This window comes from Penaeus vannamei, unplaced genomic scaffold, assembly GCF_042767895.1.
Source record: "Penaeus vannamei isolate JL-2024 unplaced genomic scaffold, ASM4276789v1 unanchor718, whole genome shotgun sequence".
Classification (NCBI taxonomy): Eukaryota; Metazoa; Arthropoda; class Malacostraca; order Decapoda; family Penaeidae; genus Penaeus; species Penaeus vannamei.
In genome coordinates, this window is record NW_027213722.1 from 20001 (window position 1) to 29974 (window position 9974).

At 47.7% G+C, this 9974-nt stretch overlaps 2 protein-coding genes across 2 annotated transcripts; both read right to left on the reverse strand.

Moving 5' to 3' along the window:
• Nucleotides 1-2544: 2544 nt before the first annotated feature.
• LOC138861055 (uncharacterized) lies at nucleotides 2545-3609 on the reverse strand. Its single transcript, XM_070119795.1, has one exon. It carries the CDS (start codon nucleotides 3607-3609, stop codon nucleotides 2545-2547), a length of 1065 nt encoding a protein of 354 aa, XP_069975896.1.
• A 28-nt stretch (nucleotides 3610-3637) lies between these two features.
• LOC138861056 (uncharacterized) lies at nucleotides 3638-8971 on the reverse strand. Its single transcript, XM_070119796.1, has 2 exons — nucleotides 8694-8971; nucleotides 3638-4300 (listed from the first exon to the last, which is right to left on the reverse strand). The coding sequence occupies exons 1-2, from the start codon at nucleotides 8937-8939 to the stop codon at nucleotides 4244-4246; spliced, it is 303 nt and encodes a 100-aa protein (XP_069975897.1). The 5' UTR covers nucleotides 8940-8971; the 3' UTR covers nucleotides 3638-4243.
• Between the last annotated feature and the right edge of the window lie 1003 nt (nucleotides 8972-9974).

A 9974-nucleotide genomic window follows, 5' to 3' on the forward strand; every position in this document is an offset into this window, starting at 1 on the left:
AGGCGATGAAGATGAAAACGATACCAGGGCAACAATGGCATAGGTGGATGGAGCAGAAATGATGTTAGTAATACTCCCATTATCACTCGTACTACTAATAATATTATTAATATTACAAGTTGTATTTGTATCAACATTAGAAATAGTGATAATGAAAATGACGATGAAATAAATGAACTTATGGAAAAGATTAATAATAATGATGGCAATAAATTAATAACAGTAATAGTAATGACAACAATAATAACAAAAGTAATAATAAGAACAATAATAATAATAATGATATAACAATAATAATGATAATCATCATAACAACAATAATAATAGTAATAACAACAATAATAATAATAATAAAATACAACAACAACAATAGCAATAAAACAGCAATAACAAAGATGATAATAAAGATCAAGAAAACAGTACAAGATAATAATAATACCGGCGGCCCTAAACACGAGCACTAATAATAACGCTAAAAACAATAACAACCTGAATGACCACAACCCCGCAGCCGCCCACAGACTAATAGGACAGGCGCGGCGGCCGCTCGGGAGGCGCCCCCGGGTCTCCCTCGGGCGGGCGCGGGGAGGGGGCGCGGGCGGCATGCCCAAGAGCCGCCCGGAGAGGAGCAGGCGGCTCCCAGCACAGAGGACCCGGGGCAAATAGGAGGGGGGCAGGGGGAGGGGGGAGGTGATCCTGTCCAGTCCTCAATTACCCTCTCCCTGACCGTCTCTCAGGGGGCCAGAGGATTAGCAGCGGCGCGGAGTTTAATGACAAGGGTTACGAGATGCTCGGGCGAGGAGGGACGCGGCCAGACAGGCGTGGGAAGAAGGCTCCTGGGGAAGGGGAGTGCGCAGGGGAAGGAAAGCGATAATGAAAGGAGGGAGGAAACTGATAAAGAAAGAAATCCAGAAAAAAAAACTCCAGAGACGACCATCCAGTTCCCGCCACCAAATCTCCCCACGGAAGTTCCTCGCTTCACGGCGCTTCGACGAAACAATTCTCGGAACCACGCACTCGAGACACACTTTATCGAGGAGCGTTCGAGCATCCTGAACAGCAAGGGCGGCGCACTCGGGCTCTCACGCCGAACAATCGCCCCAACGCATGGTTTGAGGCGGTGTAATAGGGTATTGATCTCAGGTTCTCAACGTGCCGCCCATGCCAAGGGAGAGACAAAGCAAGGCCATCCTATGACATACAAAAGACAATAAAATTATTACTTGGCGTGACTTACAATACGTGGACGAGTCAGTGATAAGAATTTCAACAGAACCTGGCATCGAAAGGCAAGAAAGTCGGCCGCTTTGCCAAAACTGTGCGAGGCCCGACCCGAAGCAATATTCGTGTATACAGATATGCATATACACAGAAACACATATCTGTCTATCTCTCGGATATACATACATCTATCTCTCTATCTATACGGTAGATATGCATATCTAGACTGATATTTATACATTTAGCTCAGCACATATGTATGCATTTAGCTCAGCACATATGTATGTCCGTATACTAAATGTCCACTGGGTCGGGCCTCGCACAATCGTAACAAACCGGCCGAATATCAATGTACAAAGTTCAGCTGGAACTTTTGTCAAACGGTACATGAGATAACTATTTTCTCTGCCTGAAAATATAAGAACGAGACCTTTCTGCTTGGGCAAATTTTGTTAGTAACAAAATAAAACCAATAGCTTTCGTTACTTATAGTAGTATATTTTTCTCCATACGTACAAGTATATAGTTGCCCAACCAAACATTTTACTATGAAATTTGTAAGATTTGATCAGACAATTTCACTCTACAGATCAATATTAATATTATCAATATATTCGTTCATATGTTCCGCTTGAACTAGTATATGCATTTGCAAATCAAAATCAAATTCAATCAGACGTCTTAGCTTGCATCAGCAGATATCTTCAACATAGCTCATCTCACAATGTCATTATTTTTTTCTTATATCCAACAATCCCGTAAACATTTATTCCTTTTCTCAAGCATTTAACCCTAAGTACTTTAGCAAACTCTTCAGCCGCGTGTTTCGACCTAACATAACATGCGAGCATTTTTACCCAACTTTATAACCGGGCATTTCTTCCGAAGTTTACAGCCAAGCATTTTTACCAGCCATTAACGCTACCCCGCCATTATGCTGAACACTTTCTCCACGCCCTCCCAAGCCGTCAGCATTCAGCCAGTCAGCACGGCCTCCCAGAACCGCCGTGCAGAGGGCGAGCGTAAACAAGGTGTCAGCTCCTTCACGATGACGCACAAACTGCTTTGGTATCCCAGGAATGCCGGCGTCCCAACGGTCATTTAAAAGTCCCTTACCCCCCTTCTCAGGCCTCCTCCTTCTCCTTCATCCCTCCTTCCCCCTCCCTCCCTCCTCCGATACCAACTTGTCCCGTCGATCCCCCAAGGCTCCACTCCCTCCCACCCCAAGCACCCCCCACCCTCAGCCTCATTACCCCGTAAAATACCCTCTCTGGAGATCTTACCGACCTCATGACCCCTCTATCTCCACTGCGATATCTGACCTTAATCTCCTGCGACAGAGAAGCATATCGGGCACGGGAAGAAAGAGGGGTCCGGGGTTGGGGGTCGGAGGGTTGTGGGGTCGGAGGGTTGTGGGGTAGGAGGGTTGTGGTGGGGTCGGAGGGTTGTGGGGTCGGAGGGTTGTGGGGTCGGAGGGTTGTGGGGTAGGAGGGTTGTGGTGGGGTCGGAGGGTTGTGGGGTCGGAGGGTTGTGGGGTCGGAGGGTTGTGGGGTCGGAGGGTTGTGGGGTAGGAGGTTTGTGGTGGGGACGGGGGGTTGTGGGGTCGGAGGGTTGTGGGGTCGGAGGGTTGTGGGGTCGGAGGGTTGTGAGGGCGGAGGGTTGTGGGGTAGGAGGGTTGTGGTGGGGTCGGAGGGTTGTGGGGTCGGAGGGTTGTGGGGTCGGAGGGTTGTGGGGTCGGAGGGTTGTGGGGTCGGAGGGTTGTGGGGTAGGAGGGTTGTGGGGTAGGAGGGTTGTGGTGGGGTCGGAGGGTTGTGGGGTCGGAGGGTTGTGGGGTCGGAGGGTTGTGGGGTCGGAGGGTTGTGGGGTAGGAGGGTTGTGGTGGGGTCGGAGGGTTGTGGGGTCGGAGGGTTGTGGGGTCGGAGGGTTGTGGGGTCGGAGGGTTGTGGGGTCGGAGGGTTGTGGGGTAGGAGGGTTGTGGTGGGGTCGGAGGGTTGTGGGGTCGGAGGGTTGTGGGGTAGGAGGGTTGTGGTGGGGTCGGTGGGTTGTGGGGTCGGAGGGTTGTGGGGTCGGAGGGTTGTGGGGTAGGAGGGTTGTGGTGGGGTCGGAGGGTTGTGGGGTAGGAGGGTTGTGGTGGGGTCGGAGGGTTGTGGGGTCGGAGGGTTGTGGGGTCGGAGGGTTGTGGGGTCGGAGGGTTGTGGGGTAGGAGGGTTGTGGTGGGGTCGGAGGGTTGTGGGGTCGGAGGGTTGTGGGGTCGGAGGGTTGTGGGGTCGGAGGGTTGTGGGGTCGGAGGGTTGTGGGGTCGGAGGGTTGTGGGGTAGGAGGGTTGTGGGGTAGGAGGCTGAGCAGAAAGCTATGCAAAGAATCATGAGGAGCGGCTCCCCACTCCATCTCCTACCCCTCCGTCCCCCTCCCCCCCCTCGAGATGAAGCCAGCCCGCCGTTCGTTACTACATTGTTTATTTTGAACAATCTGGCTTTTCCGTTTTCTTTACATCAGCTTATTTTCTCCTTTTTAAAATAAATTTCTTATCTTCCTCCTTTCTTCTAACGCCATCTATGCACACTGTTTTAGAATCCGCGAACCTGGTGAGATATGGAAATCCTGATATCCTGAGAACACAAGAACAGGACAGGCAACTTAGACCACGTGATCCAACTGGTAATTTAAATATCCTGCTGATTCAACACACACATGCTTTGAAAAACACATACATGATACTGGAAATAAACAAGCTATGCTACGATTTCTATTCAATATATCGTATATAGATATAAATTTAAATGACCTTTGCTTTGTAATTACTCTCAATGATATCAAACTCTTCATCATGGGATACGACCATATTAAGCATAATCATTTTATCTTTTCATGTCAATTATGCGACTATTACTTTAGTCATCGATGAAAGGGTTCTGTATTTCATTACACCATTTTTCTCTATTCTTTCCCATTCAGAGGACGACACCACCGATAAAGCAACAACCGAACCGGACAGCGCACAAGTCATTACCGGCCCGACGTCTCAGCCCGCAGGTGAATCTTCCAGAAACCTGCCGAGCGGGCGCTGATCACACCGTACCTGGAAGGAAAATACTTCGTTATCTATATGATGAGACATATGAAAATAGCAGGCATCGTTCATTCTTCTCGTCTGTGTTTTCTTCCTAGTTTTTTTTGTCATTAAAGGAAATGCTTTAGTGAACGAACGAAAGATAAAAAAATGCTGGTGCCCGCCATATGAATGACAGAAAAGTGAAATCTATACCCAGAAGGTTGCCGGCTACTCACTTTCTATTCATTTTCTCTTGTGCCCGTGGCCCAGGCAGGAAAAAAACAGACGCTAAGTGAAGACTCTCTCCCCTCCTCTCGATCTATCTACCGTATCTATTTACCTTCTCTTTCTTTCAGCTGATCATGTATTCCTTGCTTCTTTGCATGATACAACTTTGATAAATTTAACATTTGCTTTCTCCTATGCAACATCCAAGCTTTACTTTCTTTTGGGTCTTTTTATCTGGCAAAGATTAAACTTCTTGCGATTTTTCTCTACTCTCTCTATCTATCCCCATTTCTTATGGAAAATAAGTATACTCAGCATCCAATCCTTAAGACCTTTTCATAAACAACCGAAATTCACTGAGCTCACATCTTCACGAGAGCGCGTACAAGTTCCGGGTTATAAATACAGTACACCATAAGACACCTAACAGCAGACAGGCAGTCCAGTATTTATCTGTGGGAACCTCGCCTCCGTTTCTCGGCCGCCTTCATCTAGTTTCATCCCCTGACGCTTGCTTCCTCTCGACGTGTCACTTGTAGGCTGCGGACCCCTCCCTCTCCGTCCCTCCCCCCGCCGTCACCCCTCATCCTGCCTTTGTTCCTTTAACAGACTCCATTTGGGGACCAGATTTCACCCCATTTCTGCGGCCCACAAGGTCGGGATATCCTCTGCCTAAAACATATCCATTACTGCTTACAAGTGCCAGCCCAGTACACGGCCTCCTCCTTTGCCCTTCGGTAATCCCACGCTCCCACAAAGAGCGCCTGAATGTCGTCCGGGGAACTTTTTTAAGTGGTACACTTTTGTTAAATTAGAACAATCTTTCCACCTGTCACATTATTACTTTGCTGCACCTCTTGCCTCGACGCATTTCTTTCTTTCCTTTTTGTGAAGTTCAACTTTTTGAAATCCTTTCTTAAGATCCAAACAATGCGATCCTACACCTTTATCACCTTTATAAGACATTCATTATTTATACGCACAACTCGCCATGTGTCCTTTCTATATTAGTGACATGTCACTGCTGTGTTTACTATTCCAAAGGCCGCTGCAGCACACTTCTGTCGGGAATTAGCATACAATAGCTTCGCCAACTTCAATCTGCAATCCGGTGTAAAACAAACGCTGACTGCTCGCTGGCCCTCGTGCCTCTCTCTCTCACTTCCCCTCTTCCTCGCCTCGCCCTGCCTCTCGTTTATTCGCATTATTCGCATGCATGCACTCGCAAGTTCTTCTCTTCCCCTCTTTCTTTCTATCTCTGTCTGTTTGTCAACCTCCCCCCCTCTTTCCCTCTATCTCTATATCTCTCTCTTTCTTTTGTTCTTTCTTTCTTTCTCTCTCTTTCCCTCTCTCTCTCGGTGTGCATGTATATATGTAAGTGTGAGTGTGTGTGTGTGTGTGTGTGTGAGTGTGAGTGTGTGTGTGTGTGTGTGTGTGTGTGTATGTGTGTGTGTGTGTGTGTGTGTGTGTGTGTGTGTGTGTGTGTGTGTGTGTGTGTGTGTGTGTGTGTGTGTGTGTGTGTGTGTGTGTGTGTGTGTGTCTGTGTGTGTCTATGTATGTCTGTGTGTCTATGTATGTGTGTGTGTGCGTGTGTTTGTGTGCGTGCTAGTGTGTTTGTGTGTGTGTGTGTTTGTGTGTGTTTGTGTGTGTATGAGTGTGTTTGTGTGTGTATGAGTGTGTTTGTGTGTGTGTGAGTGTGTTTGTGTGTGTGTGTGTTTGTGTGTGTTTGTGTGAGTGTATGTGCGGACGTGAGTGTGCGTGTGTCGTACCACTTGAAGCTGAAAAGAAGCAAGCACCAGACCCTGCTTGTCATGAGCGCTTTCTCACCCCCTTCCCTCCGCCAGAAGCTCCAGTGCCATCTGGCCCTGGGTCCTGCTCTAGCCACCCCACCCCCAGCTGGGCGCCGCTAAGGAACCGAGGCGCGGTGAGGCGGGGCGGCCAAGGTGTGAAATGTGTGTGACGCTGTAATTAATTTCCTCAAACGCGTGACTGATCATGGTAAAGGCGAGGAGTTTGAGGCCTCTTGTTCTTAGTTCACCCTTAGGTTAGTTTCTGACACCCTAACAGCTCCCCCCTTCCTCCCCATCACCCCCCGCCCCTTGTTCCTCCCCATCACCCCCCCCCCCCCCCACCCCCCGCCACGACACTCTCACCTCCACCCGAAGGAAAAACTAATTTACATTCGAAAAGAAAGTCCCATTTCGGGAAGCCCTCCGTGTCGAGATTCTCCGACGTGAACGAAGAGAGAAAACGGGAAGAAAACAAAAGAGAAAACGGAACGCGGGGTCAAGGGGCCGCAGAGATTTTCACGTTATTATATCTCGATTATATACCTGTTTCCCCGTCATGAGGGAAACGGTTACATTAGGGGTCGTAAGATGAATACACCCCCCCTCCATTGTGTGTGATCGGCGATCGGAGAGAAAAGGAAAGACAGGGGAGGGGGGGAGAAAATGAGAGAAAGAACGAAAGAGGGAGAGATAGAGGGAGAGAGGGATAGGGAGATAGAGAGGGAAAGGGAGATAGAGAGGGATAGGGAGATAGAGAGGGATTGGGAGATAGAGAGGGATAGGGAGATTCAGAGGGATAGGGAGATAGATAGATAGATAGATAGACTGAGAGAGAGAGAGAGAGAGAGAGAGAGAGAGAGAGAGAGAGAGAGAGAGAGAGAGAGAGAGAGAGAGAATTCCACGAAATATGACACATGCCTCTCACACCCACTTATCGCGAAGACAGTCCGGCATTATTCTCGCCCATCCATCACCCAAGACATTACCGAGGGGCAGAGAAAGAAGAGAAAGAACAAGAAGAAGAAGCAGCAGGTGTAAATGTCGCCTCTGTTCCGTATGGCCCGCAAGGTTACGCATTGTAGATCCTTATAAACCATTACCAATGTCAAGTCCTACGTAAACAAACGGAAAGACAGAGCAACAAAAACACATCCAATTTCCAAAATAAGAGTGAAGTGAAACACAATCTGCCTTTTTCCTTCTCTTCCACCCACTATTCTTTTTTTTCTGTTTTCTTTCGTTCGTTGTTTGATGCATTGAGGCCTTATCTTCATTTCGTAGAGATAGTAATTAAAGAAAAAACAGTAAATAATTGTGATATACCTTGTAATGATATTCTGGTGTTGATAATAATAATGAAACTAATGAAAAAAAGCAAAGCTAAAGAAGCACTTATTACGATAATAACAACACAAATGAATAATACAATGAGAAAACACCTACAACAGTAAAAACGATAAAGAAATAATCGTAATAGTAATCCTTGCTATTATTATCAACCTTTCCCCCATTCCACGGCCACCACGAGTCGCCGTGACGACGAAACAAAAGCCAATCAGCCATCCACAATAAACTTCGAAAGCGACACGGAAAAGGAGGGACAAAAATCCTTCGCCCTTTCCAATCTATCGCCACTTCAGGAAGACCAATCCTCCACCAATCTCCAATCCTAATCTATCGCCAGGGGCCCCTCCCACCACCACCCAGCTACCCCGGCGAGACCCTCCCCCCCTCCCAGGGTTGTTCAGGGTCACGTGATCTCAATTCTCATCGGCTGTTCAGAAGGTTAAACCGTGTTAGAGCGTGTCACGCTTTCGGGTTGAGCCAGTTTAAGCCCATTGGGTTCATGTCCCGAACAAATTGGCTTTCGCTCCATCCATCAGTATGCTCGGCTGAATGGGTGAGAAACATTTCCAAAAAAGGAGCGTCCAGGCCGTGGCTTGTGGATTACAAATGCGATGATGATTATCTTGATTGATGCAAATTGATCTTTGTTATTGTAATAATAAGTATAATCTCTGACGTGTTTAATATCATGGGCAACTGCAATGACTTGTAAATACATGATAATAATAATAAAAAAAAAATAATGCTGCTTTTACTAGTTCTGCAGCTCTCTGTCTCCTAGGACTAACGCTGATATTAACATGGACTACCGTCACCCCTATCAGTACTATCCAGGTAGAACTCCATGCGATAGTAATACACAATGCAATACCCCATACACTACCAGCAATATCATAACAATAACAGTTCCGAAGTAACAACAAAAGGCCAGAGTCCCATTAACAGCAGCCAACGATGGGAACTGCAGACACAAAGAGCCCCTCGTGGACTGCCATCACAGTAGCCCATCGTCGGCGTGATGAACAGCCCTTTGCGCCGGCGTCTTAATGGCTTACCCAACGCAATCTCTGTTTACACGGCTGAGCTTCTGGTGCCACGTCGCCCCTCGCGTTCTCCTCCACGGCCATCTTGTGCTTGGTTCTTCTCGCGTTCACTTCTCTTCTCGCTGATTTTGTTGTCCCTGGGTTCTTTATTTGGTTATTTGTCACCGTGTCACAGGGGCGTTTTTGTTCGCATTCATCCGGGCAACAGTATGGCGCGTTTATTGTTCTGAATTCGTGTCCAACAATGGAACGTGCCATTTTTCAGATGAAATGAATCCAACGAGGCGAGTCCGGACCCATTGTTTTGGTTGTTTGAAAGCGTTTGCATAAGGACGAAGCCGGAAGCAGACGGTATCCGGATCCGTCACAACGGCAGCGGACACGTCCCCCCGCGCCCGTGGCCTCGCCCTGCCCTCCCCCTTTATCCTGCTACTCTTGAGTTCCTGGACACGGGATGCCACGCCCTCGCCGAACTCTCATCACGAGTACTTAATCAACAACGACCTGAAAGCGATGACTTTTTCGTTGATCTCCCGGCTGCACACTCCTCGCACCACCACTCCAGTTGTTCACTCGCCTTATGAGCGCCTCTCAGCCGTGCCAGGCTGCTTTTCGCCTTAGTTCTTCCGTAAATATACATAAACAGTACCATGATTACGGCTTTAACAAAGAAAAGGGGGAACCCAATCACATCTATCCCCTATAACTTAAACTTGGTCTCCTGTGAGTCTCCCTTTGGAAGTTATTGATAGGAAAACATAAAAAAAAATCTTTCTCCACGGTGCTGAACTGAGACATCGAATGCATCTTCGTCACCAAACAAACAATTGCAGCAATGCATATACGGTATCTGATGTAAATGGACACATAAATATATACATTAGGCAGACATAGTAAAACGACAGATTGCTCGTCTCCGCAGTACCGGGTGAACTTCGTGCGGTGCCGATCGAACCGTTTTCAGGAAGTTCCCACGGAATCATGACAACGAATCAGGAAGTTGACTAAGACGCTGGATGTCTCAAGGAGAAAGGAAAATTTCACACACGAGAGAAAAACGAAGAAAGGTTGAAGAAGGCGACTGCGAGAGAGAGAGAGAGAGAGAGAGAGAGAGAGAGAGAGAGAGAGAGAGAGAGAGAGAGAGAGAGAGAGAGAGAGAGAGAGAGAGAGAGAGAGAGTGAGAGAGTGAGAGTGAGAGTGAGAGTGAGGGAGAGAGAGAGAGAGAGAGAAAGAAAGAGAGAGAGAGAGAGAGAGAGAGAGAGAGAGAGAGAGAGAGAGAGAGAGAGAGAGAGA

Bases quoted from the DNA above. Each gene is read 5' to 3' on its own strand.
- LOC138861055 (XM_070119795.1), bottom strand. From the start codon at position 3,609: ATGGAGTGGGGAGCCGCTCCTCATGATTCTTTGCATAGCTTTCTGCTC.
- LOC138861056 (XM_070119796.1), bottom strand. From the start codon at position 8,939: ATGGCACGTTCCATTGTTGGACACGAATTCAGAACAATAAACGCGCCA. The intron at 4,301-8,693 runs GTAAGCCATTAA...TTTTCCTTCCAG, and splicing joins GTAAACAGAGATTGCGTTGG to GTACGGTGTGATCAGCGCCC.